Source organism: Lagenorhynchus albirostris, chromosome 14 (assembly GCF_949774975.1).
Source record: "Lagenorhynchus albirostris chromosome 14, mLagAlb1.1, whole genome shotgun sequence".
In the NCBI taxonomy this organism is placed as follows: domain Eukaryota; kingdom Metazoa; phylum Chordata; class Mammalia; order Artiodactyla; family Delphinidae; genus Lagenorhynchus; species Lagenorhynchus albirostris.
The window spans coordinates 82,283,788-82,302,637 of NC_083108.1; the positions used below are offsets into that span (position 1 = coordinate 82,283,788).

At 44.5% G+C, this 18,850-nt stretch overlaps 1 protein-coding gene across 1 annotated transcript in view; it reads left to right on the forward strand.

The window, feature by feature from the left end:
• Positions 1–18,850, forward strand: part of DNAH10 (dynein axonemal heavy chain 10) — a 147,208-nt gene that overhangs the window by 40,434 nt on the left and 87,924 nt on the right. The window contains exons 17-26 of the mRNA XM_060121495.1: positions 1,906–2,070; positions 2,692–2,899; positions 5,867–6,023; positions 9,097–9,573; positions 9,670–9,828; positions 12,738–12,854; positions 12,938–13,040; positions 13,854–14,032; positions 16,449–16,660; positions 17,677–17,830. Of these exons, the coding sequence (XP_059977478.1) occupies positions 1,906–2,070; positions 2,692–2,899; positions 5,867–6,023; positions 9,097–9,573; positions 9,670–9,828; positions 12,738–12,854; positions 12,938–13,040; positions 13,854–14,032; positions 16,449–16,660; positions 17,677–17,830 (1,931 nt within the window). The remainder of the gene's footprint in view (positions 1–1,905; positions 2,071–2,691; positions 2,900–5,866; positions 6,024–9,096; positions 9,574–9,669; positions 9,829–12,737; positions 12,855–12,937; positions 13,041–13,853; positions 14,033–16,448; positions 16,661–17,676; positions 17,831–18,850) is intronic.

An 18,850-nucleotide genomic window follows, 5' to 3' on the forward strand; every position in this document is an offset into this window, starting at 1 on the left:
CGAATTCCATTTTGATTTATCTGTAGTGTTCTTACAGCATTTTTTTAGTGGTTGCTCTAGGTTACATATACATAACTTTACAGTTTACTGGTTTGAGTGAAGTATAGAAATCTATAGAATTTTACCAGTTTGAGTGAAGTATAGAAACCTTAACTCCCCTTACCCTCTCCCACTTATGGTATAATTATCTAAATATTTCTTCTAAATACATTTTGGACCACAACAGACAGTGTTATAATTTTTGCTGCAACCATCAAACCTAAGTTAGGAAGCTCAAGAAGAGAAGGAAAAAGCTATTGTGTTTTCCTCTATTTTTACCTACTGTGCTCGTTCTTCCTCCCTGATGCTCCCAGGGTCTTTCTCTCACTGGGTCCTTTCTGTTTACAGAACTCCCTGTGGCCATCCTTACACCCTATGCTGTAGCAGCATAGGTCTGCTGGTGACGTAATCGCCTAGTTTCCCTTCTGAGAATATCTTGATTTCCCCTTTGTTACTGTCAGGTGGAAGTAGAAATCCAGGTTCCCTAGTCAGCCTTCACTGACAGTCGAGGGGAAGCTCCACATGACTGCTGGGAGGGGTGGGGGTCCCAGCCCCCCGGCAGTCTCCACTGACACTGTGGGGTGGCAGGGGGCGGTGCTCGTGGCTGGACCGTGGAGGTGAAAGTCCCATCTACCTCCATGGCCTCCTCTGATGCCAGCACGGCAGGCATAAGGGGACAGGGGCTTGGGGCACCTCATTATAACATTCTGAGGGTGGAAGTCTAGGCCCCCTCCACCTGGCCCTTCTGGCATGGGTGAGGGCAGGGTCACATTTTTATCTGTGGTGTTTGGCTGGAGCAGAGCAGTTATTGTCTAAAATTTTGTCTTGCTAGGGTGTCCCTCTCCTGGTCCTTTGGTCAGAGAAAACAGGATTTTCTTGAGGCCTTTTTTGGGTGCATGTGTGTCTGTACCCATGGGCACTTATGGGTCGCCGGCTCCTTCAGCTCCAGGTCTGGGATACAGATCCCAGGGCCCTCATCACCACATCATTCCTCGGATCCTGGGGTCCCTGCTGGTTGGCTGTCTCTCCCCCTTTCAGCGTCTTATATTTGTTTTATGGCTAATGTGCAGGGTTCTTAGTTGTATTTAGCAGGAGTAATAAGGAAAAGTACATACTTCTTCTTCCTTTACTTTTAAAAATAAACAAGGCATTTATGCTATTTTTTTTCCTTCTTCCTCTTTCCCTTCCGTTGCTCCAAATCTTCTCCCCGTTTTTCGTTGTCATTTCCTTTTCTCCCCTTCCTCCCTTCTCCTTTGTACAGAGAACATGTGTGTTTGGACTGTGGCTTCCAGCGTGAAACCTCTGGATTAAAAGTCCAGCTTCTACCCATGTGACTCAACTTCTTGGAGGCTCCGTTTCCTCATCTCTAAAATGGGCATAATCTTAGTACCCAATTCATAGGGCTGTTGTAAGGATTCGATCATGTAATCGACGTCACATGCTTAGGCCACCGCCCAACTGATCATAAGTGCTTAACTTGGGTTTACTATTCACATTCTTGCTGTTTACTTTTCTAAGCAACAGGCCAGAGGGTTGCCTAACTGTAGGCAGGGTTGCATGTAGTGGAGGGTTTGTGTTGCCATGGCAATGAGAAGGCAAGAGGGTTGTACCTCCTCTTTCTCCCCACCACGCTTCAGATACGATGATGCTAAAAAGCAAACAGAAGAAATGTATCGTTTGCTTGATCCTGAGCACTGGCTCCTTGTTCCAGTCCCCAGGGACCATGTGGATCTCTGTCACCTCAAAAACCCAAGGGGATGGAAGGAGCACGATCCTTCCTGTGAAGGGATGTTGGCGGGAGGGATATGGAAAGGAAGAGTTGAAAGCCAGCTATCTTTCTTTTGTTCTTTGTCTTTTTCTCCAAAGGTATTGCTGACTACATAACTCGGTGCAAACAGGCCGTTGGGAAATTTGAGTCCCTCATCCACCAGATTCATAAGAATGCAGATGACATTTCTTCCAGACTTACCTTAATAGAATCCATAAATCTCTTTAAGTATCCAGCACCTAAAAGTGAGGAAGAACTCCCAGGTAGATCTGACTTCTTGTTTCTTTGATTATGGAAGGAATGGAAAAACCTCTTGGGTATGATTGTGCGCGCGCACACACACACACACACACACACACACACACAGAGTTTATTCCACAAATGGAATAAAAACATGCCTCATAATCTCAGGCATTTACTTGAAAAGATCATGGGTAATTCTTAGTTTTTGCTGTGTTTTATGTATTGCTTACATAGTTTTACAAATTCCTAAGTCTATGAAAATCAGTAGTACTTTTGTCAATAACTTTGTAACAGTACGGTGAACTGTGTTTTATGGGCTCACATTTACTTGTTCAAACAGGGTATTTTAAGCTGTCTTGGACTAATCACCAAGGAGTTCAGGATTAGTTAACAAGCAATTTAAGACAAGCAAGATCGCCCAAAGGCAAAGCATGTACAAGTGGCATTCATTCCCATGTTGTCATGTATTTTTTGCTTTGGATGTGTCTCGCTTCAGGTGGTGTTGATTTATTTTCTGCTTTTGATCAAGATTGGAGGCTGCTTTCATATTTGCAAGATATACAGCTAATGTTTGGGTTGCTTCTTGAGTAATGTCCCTTCCCGTGTTTGTGAAGAGCTGTAACAGGTGTCTTCCACTGCAGGCATGAAGGAATTCTTTGAGCACATTGAACAAGAAAGGGCCAAAGATGTGGACCACATGGTCAGGTGGTATCTTGCCATTGGGCCTCTACTGACCAGAGTCGAGGGGCTGGTTATCCACACCAACACGGGCAAGGCCCCCAAGCTGGCCTCCTACTACGAATACTGGGAAAACAGAATTTATGAGGTCTTGACAAAGCTCATCCTGAAGTAAGTTAATGTTCATATTGCATGTTTTTGGTTTTTTTTTTTTGCGGTACGCGGGCCTCTCAGTGTTGTGGCCTCTCCCGTTGCGGAGCACAGGCTCCGGACGTGCAGGCTCAGCGGCCATGGCTCACGGGCCCAGCTGCTCCGCGGCATGTGGGATCCTCCTGGACCAGGGCACGAACCCATGTCCCCTGCATTGGCAGGCGTACTCTCAACCACTGCGCCACCAGGGAAGCCCAGCAGGAGGGTTCTTAACCACTGCGCCACCAGGGACGTCCCAACAAATAACCTTTAAAAGAAAATAATATGAAATTCTGGTGAATAAGAGGTTCATTATGGGCGGAATTGTAATTTGTGGTGATACTATAGTACAAAGTGTCATATTGGCTCATCTTCTTGTTAGGTCCCTCAACATCCAGAAAAGGAAATTATCCCTCTCCCCACTGTCTGAAAGACATACACATGTTTGTGTTCAACTGGCAACAGAGAATTGCTGTCACTCAGTATTTAACAAAATCCCAGATGACACCTTCACTTACACTGAGAGAGGCTGATTTGAAGGATATATGATGCATGAACTCTTCCCGAAGGTCTAAAGTAACCCCTGGCCAGAATGGGCATCACGTATGTGTAGAATGCTTATTGTGTGTGCTAGCCTCAGACACATGGAGGCTGTCCCTTCCCTCCTGGAGCTCCACAGCTCTGCAGCTCAGACTGGCCGAGAGCTAAGTGCCTGGACTTCACATTGGCTTAGGGTCCTTCTAAAAAACCGGCCTATGAAATTCATCACTGTTGCTATTACCTCCATATTGACAAGGGTGGTGTTCATTTTATCATGTGTTTTCTTTTTTTTTAATAAATTTATTTATTTTTATTTTTGGCTGTTTTGGGTCTTTGTTGCTGCGCACAGGCTTTCTCTAGTTGCATTGAGCAGGGGCTACTCTTCGTTGTGGTACGCAGGCTTCTCATTGTGATGGCTTCTTTTGTTGCGGAGCATGGGCTCTAGGCGCGCAGGCTTCAGTAGTTGTGGCACGTGGGCTCAGTAGTTGTGGCTCATGGGCTCAAGAGTGCAGGCTCAGTAGTTGTGGCACACAGGCTTAGTTGCACTGTGGCATGTGGGATCTTTCCGGCCCAGGGCTCAAACCTGTGTCCCTTGCATTGGCAGGCAGATTCTTAACCACTGAGTCACCAGGGAAGTCCCGTATGTTTTTTTTATGAAGAACCCCAGAAGAAGTTTCTCTAATTTCTCTTCTGATCTTAGCCTCCTGAAAAAGTATATTTCCTCTTCTCTTTCCTCTTTCATTTTTTGTTGTTTTTAAAAAACTTCTTCATTATGATTTTAAAATTTTTGTTATTATTATTATTCAATTTAAAAAATTAAAAAAAATTGTTTTGTCTGCGCCACACAGCATGCAAGATCTTAGTTCCCTGACCAGGGCTCGAACCCATGTCCCCTACATTGGCAGGTGGATTCTTAACTGTTGCACCACCAGGGGAGTACCCTGGATGCAGTTTGACAAACTTCACTTCATTGATCCTTTAAATAAATCTGTTTTCTACATATTTCATTTGCTTTTTAATGTTGCTTCTAACTTTGACTCTTAAAGCAGCCCCTTAGGAGTTCCTGGGAGGTCGAGTGGTTAGGACTCCACGCTTTCACTGGCAAGGGCCCCGGTTCGATCCCTGGTTGGGGAACTAAGATCCCACAAGCCGCCTGGCACAGCCGGAAAAAAAAACCAGCAGCCCCTCGTACAGGGCTACCTCCTGAGTTTTCTCTTTCTAATACACTACGTTTTCCCTTGATCCATTCATCCATTTACCCATCAATCCATCTATTCACTCATTCATTCATTCCAAGGTTTATTAGAGCCTGGACTGGACCAGGCACTGGACCAGATAAAGCCCCTCTTTTTCTGGAGCTTCTCCATCCTCATAGGAGAGAGATGCAAGACTCAAGGAAATAAATATTCTCTGTGAAAGAAATAAAGCAGAATAATGTTCCAGGGAGAGACTGGAAGGGCTGTTGTGATTGGGTGGTCAAGAAAGGCCACGGAGAGGCCATGCTGTAGCGGAGCCCTGAAGCTAAGGAGCAAAGCTGGAAGGGGAGGAGCTTCCTGGGGGAAGACAAAGGCCAGTGTACAGACCTGGAGGCCACGTGGGAGGAACAGAAGGAAGGAATAAAGAGAGTGAAGGGAGTGCGTAGGAGAGGAAGCTGAGCAGGCGGGGACCAGATCGTGAAGAGCCTGGAAGCAGCTTGCATTTATTCTCAGAGAGAGAAGAGTTGCATGGTTTTTTTTGGTTTTGTTTTTTTTTTTTGCAGTACACGGGCCTCTCACTGTTGTGGCCTCTCCCGTTGCGGAGCACAGGCTCCAGACGTGCAGGCTCAGCGGCCATGGCTCACGGGCCCAGCCGCTCCGCGGCATGTGGGATCTTCCCGGACTGGGGCACAAACCCGTGTCCCCTGCATCGGCAGGCGGACTCTCAACCACTGTGCCACCAGGGAAACCCGAGTTGCATGTTTTATATGCTCTCTGGCTGTAGGAATCACTGAATTGGGGATGGGGGGAAGAGGAAGACTGGTTTGCAGGCTAATGAAGTGTCCATCCCTGTGTTGTCCCTGGTGTAATCCTGGAAAGGACAGAGTCTGGTGGGCCAGGCGGAGTGGGGACATGAGTGTTCATTTTTCCTGAACCAGAGTCAAACAGCTTTTTGGAGTTACCATTACTAAGTATCTTCCAACTAATAGGTATTCTAACTTCCCCAAAGTAGAAATGAACTATTTGTAAAATTTGGGCCATAAAAAGGGTACATAATGAAACTCATCCCACACTGTCCATTACAGCCATAGAATGTGTTATTCCTTGTCGCAGGCTTTTTATAGGTGGCGGCTGGGACTCTAGCCATTTTCACCCGCTGTCGGATATCTTTCACGCTGCTGAGTACTGAGTCTGTTTTATTAACCCCTCCTAGGAATTTGCAGTCTTTTAATTCTTTAATCCTTGGAAACGTCCCTTTGTTCCAAATGGAAACCATTTTGACAGCGCCCGAGATCATCCTGCACCCCAGCGCAAGCGAGATTGACAAGATGTGCGTCCACTGTGTCCGAAGTTGTGTGGAGGTGACCAAGGTAGGATCGGAACTGTGTGTTGTTTCCTGGTTGACCCCTTGTCACAGAGGGCTGGGCCTGCCAGCTGCGGACAGCAGGGGTCCCAGGAGGTCAAGAACACAGGCTCCACCCTGTCCTTTGTCCAGACCACTTTAGTCTCTTCCTGGCTCCTCCTCTGTAAATCTCTGAAGTTTGGGGGTGTCCCAAGGCTTGATGCCGGCTCCCTTCTCACCTCTCTTTATCTTCTTTGTGCATCCTCATGACCGGTCCCGTGGCCGTTATTACCAACCCTATGGAGGCAAGCCCACCACATTTCCATCTCCAACCCAGAATTCTCTACTACACAACACATGTTTCTAGTCGCCGACCGGCTGTCTCCCCTTGAACCTTAGACCTGGCGAGTACAAGATGGAATTCTTGGCTTTCCAACGTGCAGCCTGGTCCTGCCCCCATTTTCCCTACTTCAGGCAACGGCGCCAACATCCACCCAAGGGGTTGAGTCAAAACCCTGGGAGCCATCCTTGATCCCTCTTTTCTCCCGTCCACCCATATCCAGCCCGTCGGTAAGTCTGGTTGACTCGCTCCCCCAAACACGCCTCTGATCTCCCCGCTTCTCTCCTTTTCCACGTTACCAGTCCATCCCAAGTTCATCGTCCCTCACTTGAACTATTGCAGTAATGTTTCCACAGGTGGTCAGGATTATCCTTTAAAAACGTGAATCGTTTCATGTCATCCGTGTATAAAAGCCCCCGATGACTTCACGTTGCACTTAGAACATAATCCAAACTCCTCATTCTGGTCTATGAGCCCCTCTGCAATCTAGCACCTGCCTACCTTTCTGATCAGCTCCTACCTGTTCACACCCCACTGTGCCCCAGCCTAATGCACCTCCAGCAGGTAACACCACTTCCTCCTTGAAATAGTGGCACCCCTGTTCCCTCTGCCTGGAACCTTCTGCCTCCCAGACCTTGACCTGCTGGCCCCTTCTGGTCCTTCTCTATTACATCACCCTACTCCATCTTCTTCCTAGCCCATATTACCATCTGACCTTTTCTTATTTATTTACTTGCTCGTTCATGCATTGACTAGCTCATGCCACTAGAATGCAAGTTCCACAACACCATGAACTTTGTGTGTCTGTTCACTCTGGAGTCCCTAGCACCTCGCACAGCGCCTAGCACATAATTGTCACTCAGTCAGTGCTTGTCAAATGACTGTCAGTTGGCAAATAACTCAAAGTTTACGTCTTACCAACATGGGGAAAATAGGGCCATCTTTGTGCATAAGAGATGTCACACCCCCTCAAGACACTAATATCTTTCTTTTCACTTGGTTTGTTCAGAAAGTCAAACATATCTCAGGCATTTAAAAAAAATTTTTTTAAATTAATTAATTAATTTATTTTTGGCTGCACTGGGTCTTCGTTGCTGTGCGTGGACTTTTATCTAATTGCGGCGAGCGGGGGCTACTCTTCATTGCGGTGTGTGGGCTTCTCATTGCGGTGGCTTCTCTTGTTGCGGAACACGGCCTCTAGGCGCGCGGGCTTCCGTAGTTGTGGCACGTGGGCTCAGTAGATGTGGCTCGCGGGCTCTAGAGCTCAGGCTCAGTAGTTGTGGCGCACGGGCTTTGTTGTTCTGTGGCATGTGGGGTCTTCCCAGACCAGGGCTCAAACCCGTGTCCCCTGCATTGGCAGGCAGATTCTTAACCACTGCGCCACCAGGGAAGCCCTCAGGCATGTTTTTTAGCGTAAAACTAAGTGTAGATATTACAAATAGGGAATTTCATTTCACTATACTTGGAAATTAATGAATAAATTGCACATGTTTTATAATCTATGCAAATACGTCATTTATTAAACCTCGGTCATATACATTCTCTTAACTTTTAGGTGTTACATTACCAAGTCTTTGAACAGGAAAACAAAACAATCTCCAAGGGATAAATAAATAGGAGAGACTCTTTGTGAAACATTATGGATGTTAATCCTAGTTTTTCTTGCCAATTTATTCCCACCCCTGCCATAGATGGGCTTGAGGCTTTGTGGTGAAGACTGTTATTTTATCTTCATAAATGCTTTCTTTTATTTATTTTTATTATATTTTTATCAGTGCTTTGTTTTAAATGAAAAGAATTTTTACCTGTCCTCTTGGAAAGTGTTGGAAATGCCTTTCATTAACAAACATCTCTGCAGATAAACACTTACGGCGAAGGTGACTTAAGTCGGCCTGACTGCACTATTTGAGCTTCAGGGTTCATATTTCATGACTGAAAACAATGAGCAAAAGTTTTAAACTAGGACCGAATTACCTCATCTATTAAGTGGAAATGATAATACGATCCATGTTCTAGAGTGGGTTGGGAGAATTAAATGGCATAGCACGTAGAGCACTTGACACAGCACTTGGCAATTAGCTCTCAATAAACGTTAGCTATCAGTTTTGGTATTAGTGTTACAGCGAGCAGTAGAATTAGTAATTGTTGTTATTCCCATTCTACAGGTGGCCAGACTACGGTTCAGAGATGTTATGTATAACCACCCATGGTTTGCTTGAAGGAAGAGGGGCTCTTGACTGTACAGCAGGGAGACGTCCAATGACAGATTTGTGCTGGGACACTGGAAACTAATGTGGTTTTATACACCCGAACTTGGCTGTGCTCAGGCACATGTCTGATGATTGGCTGGCTGTTGCCTGGGGAGCCTCGGTTCTCCTGGGGCTCCATCATCACGTAGGCTAGCTGAAGCTCGTGCATCTGGTGGCTGCAAGGTTTCAAGAGCATGAGAGTAGAAGCTGCTCGACTACTTGAGCCCCGGGCTTGGACCTTGCATAATGCCACTTCCCCTATCTGTTGGTCAAGTCACAGGCTAGCCCAGAGTGGGAAAATAGGTACTCCCAATAGACCATTTTGTCAACAGACAGAATCTCTTGATGGAAGGAACAAAGGATTGTGGTGATTTTTTGCAACCTAGCACAGCTTATCAATAATAAAGTGAGATCCCTTACTAGCAAGACTTATTACTGAACATGATATGTACATAGGAAGCAAAATAGATACTGAAGGACTGTCTTTTTTCCCCCAATTCTTATTTTGCCAGAATTTTGTTCGCTGGATGAATGGCAGCTGCATAGAATGCCCCCCTCAGAAGGGAGAGGAAGAAGAACTTGTTACAATCAACTTTTACAATGATATTTCTCAGAACCCTCAGATAATTGAGCAGGCCGTTATGATCCCCCAGAACATCCACAGGATTCTGATCAATCTTATGAAGTACCTGCAGAAATGGAAGCGGTACCGACCGCTCTGGAAACTGGACAAAGCCATCGTGATGGAGAAGTTTGCTGCCAGGAAGCCCCCTTGTGTTGCCTATGATGAGAAGTTGCAGTTCTATTCCAGGATCGCCTCTGAAGTGATGCATCACCCCTTGATCAAGGATGAGCACTGCATCCGCCTTCAGCTTGGACCCCTGGCGAACACTGTACAGGAAAATGCCAAGTCCTGGGTGGTTTCACTTGGGAAGCTCCTTAATGAGTCAGCCAGAGAGGAGCTCCATAATCTGCACGAAGAGATAGAGGTAGTAGGGCCCCGGGTTTCATGATCTGGGCTTCATTCAGCGCTATATTTTTTTCCTCTATGCTTATTCAGTGTCACTTTGAACTCTCTTTTATAGTTCCTGACCAAAAACCTGAAGAAGAGCCCCAGTACCCTTGAAGATCTCAAGTTTGTCCTTGGAACAATCGCAGAAATTAAAAGTAAATCTTTAGTGATGGAACTAAGATACCGGGATGTCCAGGAGAGGTACCGCACCATGGCGATGTACAGTCTCTCTGTAAGTGAACTCTTTCCTTTTCTCCCTCCCTTCCTTCCTTCCTTCCTTCCTTCCTTCCTTCCTTCCTTCCTTCCTTCCTTCCTTCCTTCCTTCCTTCTCCTTCCTCCCTCCCTCCCTCCCTCCCTCTCTTCCTTCCTTTGTGTGTTTTTATTTATTTATTTATTTATTTAAAAATTTTTTTGGCTGCACTGTGCGGCATGTGGGATCTTAGTTCCCTGACCAGGGATCGAACCTGTGCTCCCTGCAGTGGAAGCGTGTAGTCCCAACCACTGGACTGCCAGGGAAGTTCCTATTTTATTTATTTATTTTTTTTGCGGTACGCGGGCCTCTCACTGTTGTGGCCTCTCCCGTTGCGGAGCACAGGCTCCGGACGCGCAGGCTCAGCGGCCATGGCTCACGGGCCCAGCCGCTCTGCGGCATGTGGGATCTTCCCGGACCGGGGCACAAACCCGTGTCCCCTGCATCGGCAGGCGGACTCTCAACCACTGCGCCGCCAGGGAAGCCCTATTTTATTTTTTAAAAATACAACATGATTATATTTCAATACACAACCAAAATGCAAAACACCATATTAAATTGATGGCAGTAAAATATGGTATTTCATTTGTATTGCATGACAAATGGTTAACATCCTTAGTCATAAATGAGTTCTTACAAACCAGTAACAGACACTGATATACCAAGGGAAATGAAAAAAAAAACGGAAGAAAATGAAATAACACAAGTGACTAGTAAGGATTAAGCATCTATGAAGATGACTGAGCTGAACAATAACAGAAGAAAAGCCATTTCTTTGTAATATCATATTACCAAAGATTAAAAATCTAACATTTATACAGTTTTAGGAAACAGACCCACATAAACACTGGGGGACAAGATTGATGAGGTCCCATCTATATATTAATAGTAGGGGAAATCTAGTTTGAACTCAAACTATAAATTTTGGATAGCCTTAGTCCTAGCAGTTCCAATTCACTGGAATTATTTCAATAAATTAGTTGGATAAATTTACATTTTATATATAAACCATGTTTACTACATAGAAAATTTGTAGTATATAGACCCACCAAAAATGACTTGCATATTAATTTTTTTCTCAATACACCCAAAAGGATATGCACAAAATTTCTTTAATAGTTGTTTTTATTTTATTTTAAGTGAACTCTTTTCTGAAGCTTTTTATGGTTGGGTTGAATTCTAAGGCCCTTTTCAGAAAGACTTCTCAAATATACAATAAAGTCAATTGTTTATGACTTTAAGTAATAAAATTTAAATGTAAAGCATGGTTATTTAGAATAATGACAACTTAAGAGATTATTTCTCGATCTTGCATGGATCAAATAGTGTTTTTTGTCGACTGGTCTGTAACTGCACACTATTTTGGTTTTTCCCTCTTTCTTTCTTTTTTTTTTTTTTTTTTGCGGTACGCGGGCCTCTCACTGTTGTGGCCTCTCCCATTGCGGAGCACAGGCTCTGGAAGCGCAGGCTCAGCGGCCATGGCTCACGGGCCTAGCAGCTCTGTGGCATGTGGGATCTTCCCGGACCGGGGCACGAACCCGTGTCCCCTGCATCGGCAGGCGGACTCTCAACCACTGCGCCGCCAGGGAAGCCCCTCTTTTTTTTATGTTAATTTTCTTTTATAAATAAATGGCTGTTGCAAAAATGATAAGGGGGAAGAAGAGAGATAAGACGATAAAAGAAACTGGTAGAAGATAATAATTCAATTGTCTTTATTTAGGGTTGTTAAATGTGTGTTTCAAAGACCTTTAGAAAGTCTGTGGATGAGTTTGAGGGTATCTGGGATCTCCTTGAAATTGTATGCAAAATTTTGCGTGCTCTGCATCACATGATACCTAGAAAAGAATCCACTGGAAAAACAAAGTAGAAGGGAGAAACAAAGAGCTGTTATAAGCCTGAATTTGCATAAAATTTGTATTTCAGAATTTACACTGCTTGAGTGCTTTAATCACCTTCACTGAGCATTAGCCTTGGCTGAAAGCTAGAGATCGTCTCATCAGAAAATGCACAGTAGTGGCGATCATTTTGTAGTGTATAGAAATAACGAATCCCTATGTTGTGCACCTGGAATTAACATAGTATTGTCAATTATACTTCAATAAAAAAATAATAAAAATGAAAAAAGAGAAACTTTTCCTTAAAAACTATCTGTTTACCCTGAGATACAGTTTATATAACAAGGGCAGGTTATTTACCCTGTAATTACATGTTTTCAGAATAATAAATTAGTTCTCTAGCATCCTCCAAAGGTAAAAAGAAAAATGCACAGTATGCAAAATTTATATTTTTATAATTAAAATAAAGTCAAAATTTTCAGTTCTGTCTTTTGTTTTCTTTATCAAGTAACATTATTTAGAATTCTATGTCTTAGAACTCCATTACTGTCTGCTTATACTGTCTGTGTATCTCTTGGTTTCCTTCAAGTCATTTGTATCCTTATTGTCCTGTTATTTCTGATTGAGTTCTGGACATCATATATGACAAATTGTAGGGAGAATTGGAGGCTCCAGATGATGTTATGTTTCATCATAGGAGATTTAGTTTTGCTTATGACAACACAGCTGGGTGTGTTAACAGCTCAAGATAACCTTATTTTAATCAGAGATGAGGTTGATTTGAAGCTCGGTTTTACTTTATGAAGGGTTTTTCTCTCTAGGTTATTTCTCTCTCTTTCTGCCTATGTCATCTATCTCTTTTAAAAAATTATTTTCTCCTGATTTTATTTTTATTATAAATATCTAATTTGTATAATTCAACCAGCATTTGTTCAAATGACCTAGCCTGCCATTACGCAGAAGCAGAAGTCCTGGAAAGCAGAAGCTTTGACCGGAAATTTCATTTCCAAACTGCTGATCATTTATTGTTTGTTCAATTTTTTTTTTTTTTTTTAGCCTTCCGATGCAGAGAAAGAACTGGTTGACAAGACTGAGAGCATGTGGTCAAATCTGTTTAATGATGCATTGAATGTGGAGCATACTCTGGGAGGTATAAAGAGAACATTCACAGAGGTACCTTGAAACGCTTTACTTTCCGAGTAAAGATGTTGAAAAATATCCAGTGGGCTAAACTAACGCAACCCTGCTTTTCTCAGATCACTCGAGGTGAAATATTAAACTACAGACAGCAGATAGAGGGCTTTGCAAGATGTTTTTATCAGGAAGGCCCTAGCTCTGTTGGTGAAGATCTTGATAGAGGTAAGGGTATTCACGTTGGTCTTACTGAGGCATTTGAATGTGTTTTGCTTAAGAATTTTATGGGAAGATGGGATGGAGCAGTGGTGTGTAACCTTGCCCGTACACTGGGTTCCTCTGGGGATCTCTAAAAACCACTTCTGCCTGGGCACCAGGTCCACAGAGTTGATTCCACTGGTCTGGGGAGTGGTCTGGACTTCAAGGTTTTTAAAGCTCCCGTGGGGATTCTAATCTGCAGACCAAGCTGAGACCACTTAGAGCGAGAACGCTCAGGAGACAGGACTTTCTAACTGGAGGAGCTTGCACAAGTAACTGGCCCTCTGGTTTTAGTTAGAATGATGGCAAGATAAAGTCTGGTCATTCTAAGTTTGTCTTCCTGGTTGGCTTCTATGGATGAGATGATAGTTTTGCATATTGTTCATGATTTCTTATTCAATTTTGTATACCTTAAAATTGTATGTATTCAAAACGAACTTATTTATAAAACAGAAACAGACTCACAGACTTCAAAAACAAACTTATGGTTACCAAAGGAGAAAGTTGGAGAGGGGAGGGATAAATTAGAAACTTGGGATTATACACACCACTATATATAAAATAGATAATCAAGGACCTACTGTATAGCACAGGGAACTCTACTCAATGCTCTGTAATAACCTATATGGGAAAATAATCTGAAAAAGAATAGATACATGTATAACTGAATCACTTTGCTGTGCACTGAAACGAACACATTGTAAATCAACTGTACTCCAGTATGAAATAAAAATTAAATTAAAAAATTTGTATGCATTCATTTATCTGCTTATTTACTAGGAGTAAGCCTTTTAGCCACTTTTGAAAAAGAGCTGATGAGACACGAAAAGAACCGTCAGGAGCTGGCGAATGCTGAGAAGCTTTTTGATCTTCCAATTACGATGTACCCGGAGCTGCTAAAAGTGCAGAAGGAAATGAGCGGGCTGAAGGCCATTTACGAGCTCTATGAAGCACTAAAGGTAAGCATCCACCCACAGACTGGGCCTCGCTGGAGGGAATGCAACTCAGCGGACTTTGAGGCCGCAATCGTACAGAGCCTGGGGCAGATTTCATAGAAACTCTCACTTTGGCTCTCGGGAGGAGGTCATGGGGAGTGACTGCTAATGAATACGGGGTTTCCATTTGGGGTGTGGAGAGAGCTCTGGAACCCGATGGAGGTGAGGCTGCCCAACATTGTGAATGTCCTGGTTGCCACTGTACATGTTCCTGGCAGAAAGCAGGTCAGTGGTTGACTAGGGGTGGGGTGGAAGGAGAAGGGTGGGAGGGGGTGATTACAGAGATGCAGGAGGAGACCACCCAGGGTGATGGTGATGGATACGTTCCTTATCTCGACGGAGGTGATGGTCTCACGGTGTGCACACATGTCAAAACTTACCCAGCTGTACACTTGACATATGTGTGGCTTATTGTACACCCGTGAACCCTCCATAAAGCTTAGGAAAAACAGAGAGAAAGAGAAGAGAGGCATGAGAAACGCCAAGTGTAGATGACTCCTCCAGTGAGCCTTGTTACGGAGGGAAGCAGGGAGATGAGGAGTGATGGGTGGAGGGGACGTGGGGTCGGGATACATTTCTTTTAAGGTGGGAGAAATTACAACGTGAGTTTGTGTACTGATATGAGTGATCCAGTAAGGAGGGGACGCAGGTAATAGGAGGGAGAAGGGAGTCTTCATGTCTGGTGTCCTTGAGTAGGTGGGAAAGGGATGGGATCAAGAGGTGGCCTCAAATAAGAGGCAGACTCATCGACCGTCATATGGGGAAGACAGAGCCTACGCACAGAGATGCTTCTAGCGGGAGATGTTGGACGTTCTGTTCTGATCGCGTCCGCTTCCCCAGGGTTGTACACAGCAAGGTCATCAGCAGAGGGGACCGTGGGTGGGGATGCTGGCTGGTTGAGGATGGTGGAGTGGGGGTGAAATGACCCTCTAGAAGAATGGGGAGCAAGAGGCCAAGGAGATGCGGGGTGACAGATGGTGCCCACACGGTCCTGGATTTCGACTGAGGCCGTGGGCAAGGTTGAGTTTTGAGCAATCGTGGTTGGCCGCCCGGGTGTAGGTGTTGGGTCCTGATAAACGTGGGGTAGTGGGCCTAACCATAGTTGTGGTTTTAACAAATGCGCCCGGTGGAGAGAGTGTCAGGCAAAGGCATGGAGGGTGGATGAAGGAAAGGCATTATGATAGTGACTGACTGGTTGTATATTTAGGGGTAGAAACTCCAAGAGGTACTTAATTTCATGATGATTTCTTTCTAATTTGTTTCTCATTAAATTTTTGCAAAAAGGAGGTAATGAATCATGGGAGTCATCTCAAAATAATCCAAAAAACAGTTGGAGCTTTTAATATCTTTCTAGAAGGCAAGAAAAGAAGAGAAACGAAAAAATGTAAATACATCATAGGTAGTGCCATCTACACTTTAAAGAATTATCATACACGAGACTTCCCTGGTGGTCCAGTGGTAAAGAATCCGCCTTCCAATGCAGGGGGCGTGGGTCGTATCCCTGGTTGGGGAACTAGGTTCCCACATGCCGCAGGGCAACTAAGCCCATGCGTCACAACTACTGAGCTCACGCACCTCAACTAGAGAGCCCGCGCGCCACAACTAGAGAGAGAAAAAACCCCGAGCACACAACTAGAGAGAAGCCTGCGCCCCGCAACGAAGAGCCCAAGCGCCTGTGCATCACAATGAAAGATCCCACATGCCTCAATAAAGATATCCTGCACGCCGCAACTAAGACGCGACGCAGCCAAAAAAAAAAAAAAAAAATCATACACGTATTTCATCAATTAACATAATTTCCTGTCAAATATATTTCATGACTCAAGCACCTCTGTCAAGCCTGGATGTCACAGGTTGCGAATGCCAGCTCTACAAGATGGTAAATTTTACACGAGATGGTACTGTTTACGTTAAATCCCAGGGAGCTGGAATACAAAGTCTTTTCTTTATGATAACCAAGCAGGATTATCTAAATTGTAGGTATTTTGTAACCTTAGCTTCTTTTATCAGTAAAGGACAGCGCCTGAATGAAGTACATATTTAAGACCCAAGTGACTCCCTGATTTAAAAATACCTGTTTCTGACATCCTGCTTCTTCCTTTTCCCTGAAGGAAAGGAAGACATGTTTCTGGGTCGTAAACATCCTCGGATACAGCATTATTTTTGTGAGGGCTTCAAAAAGTTGGAATGTTCTGTTTACGTTTTAGAGCCTTGGAATCGATCTTTCTTTTGCGGATTTGAGGTTGTTTTGGGGAGCTGGGTGATGATATTTGGAGAGAAGTGAGAATAACCAAGGGTTAAGAATGCGCTCTCCCGGTAGACCCACCTTCGAGTTTCCAAAGGGGTCTTGTTGATGGGAGTATTTCTTGCCCGTTTCCAGGTTGCAAAGGAAGAATGGTCTCAGACACTCTGGGTCAACCTCAATGTTCAGTTTCTCCAGGAAGGAATTGAAGGTTTTCTCAAGTCCCTCAGAAAGCTGCCCCGGCAGGTCCGAAGTCTATCAGTGGCCTACCACCTGGAAGCAAAAATGAAGGCGTTCAAAGACTCGATTCCTTTGCTGCTCGACTTGAAGCACGAGGCTTTAAGAGACAGGTTTGTGGGAGGAGCTTGTACTTTAAAATATGTCTTTGCTTAGCTCTGATGCTGAAGGACAAGATTCCAACAGCAACGCAGGGCTAGAAATACGCAAGTCATATTTCTATAATATCGCTTCTATGTAAAGTTTCCATTAAATTATCAACCACAAGGATTCTCCTATATCAACTCCTGCACTAGACCTGGGACTAGAGAGAGAAAAAACGGTAGATTCTCCTTTCTGACCATCTCTGTGCACAGCAAAAATCAGTGATTCTGCGGTTACTGCTTGTATGCTGGGTACCTGGCATTCTGCCGGTCCAGCGCCATGTTTAGCTGCCCTATTGCATTCATCCCATATACATGGGACCATAAAAGTGGGCAGATGTGACCCTTCAAAGGAGGCCAGATTGGGTCAAGAGCAGCGCTGCTTGGTGCTGTGTCTGTCCTGTTCCCCCTTCTTAACTTTATCACTCTGCGTTTTTTTTCACAGTGCTCGAAACAGTGTGCGGTTATTTAATTTATAGATTTGTTTTATCGGTCCCTGACTGTCTCCCCAAGTCTGGCAGTGTTCCCCAGGGCAGGGGCCTTGCCTCTGAGTCACTCTGAACCCCCAGCAGCCAGCCCACTGCCTGCACAGCGTTAGTGCTTGCTGAATGTTTATCCAATACACGAGTGCTCATAATTTGCACCAGGGTCTCAGACGGGCTGAGTGATCCAGGAGAGGTCAGGATCACCCGTCTAGAGACCGTGCAGAGGCAGTTACCAACAAACGAAAAGTTGTGTATCTTCTTAGGTGGTAGTGAAGACTAGCCATCTAAGAAAATATCTTCTAGATGTTGTTTCCTGGGTTTAATTCCAGCCAGTGGGATCTTGGAAAACTTTGGACAGATAATTCCAGTGATGTCCTCTTATTTCCAAATTCCATTACAAGAAGTGTTTATAATGGGATTTTATCCTGGGGTTAAAGAGGGAATAATTGAATCCATCACTAAAGTGAGTAGGCAAAGGTTTTAATGTGGATGCACCTTTAGGCATTGGAAAGAGCTGATGCAGAAAACAGGCGTGATGTTTGAAATGACTGAAACATTCACCTTGGAAAACATGTTTGCTATGGAGCTTCACACACACACGGATGTTCTCAATGAGATTGTGACGTCGGCCGTCAAGGAGATAGCCATTGAGAAGGTAGGACTATTTTTAGTTGTAAAACGGTACAGAAAAAAAAGAGAATTTTTTTTTTTAATTCAGAGAGAAGACCCGTTTGCCCTGATACCTGTTATGTTTGAGCAAGAAAGAATGATCTGTTCTAGAAATAGAATTTCTGCCCCAGTTAAATGTTGTAGTTCTTAATTATAGTTTCACTCTTGACTTATTTATTAAAGAAATAATGGGTGGGGGCTTCCCTGGTGGCGCAGTGGTTGAGAATCTGCCTGCCGAAGCAGGGGACACGGGTTCAAGCCCTGGTCTGGGAAGATCCTACATGCCGCGGAGCAACTAGGCCCGTGAGCCACAACTACTGAGCCTGTGCATCTGGAGCCTGTGCTCCGCAACCAGAGAGGCCACGATAGTGAGAGGCCCGTGCACCGCGATGAAGAGTGGCCCCCGCTTGCCGCAACTAGAGAAAGCCCTCGCACAGAAACGAAGACCCAACACAGCCAAAAATAAATAAATAATTTTTTTTTTTTTTTTTTGCGGTACGTGGGCCTCTCACTGTTGTGGCCTCTCCCGCTGCGGAGCACAGGCTCTGGACGCGCAGGCTCAGCGGCCATGGCTCACGGGCCCAGCCGCTCTGCGGCATGTGGGATCTTCCCGGACCGGGGCATGAACCCGCGTCCCCTGCATCAGCAGGCAGTACTCTCAACCACTGCGCCACCAGGGAAGCCCAATAAATATTTTTTTTTTAAAAAAAGAAATAATGGGTGTTCCAGGTAGAAAACTGACAAATCATTCATAATTCTACCACCTGAAGATAAATTGTCTTTATTATTTTTATTTTTTTATTATTATTTAAAAAAAATATTTAATTTTTTGGCTGTGTGGGCTCTTAGTTGCAGCATGCGGGATCTTTAGTTGTGGCATGTGGACTCTTAGTTGCAGCATGCATGTAGGATCTAGTTCCCTGACCAGGGATTGAACCCGTGTCCCCTGCATTGGCAGGCAGATTCTTAACCACTGCTGCCACCACGGAAGTCCCTCCTTTAACAC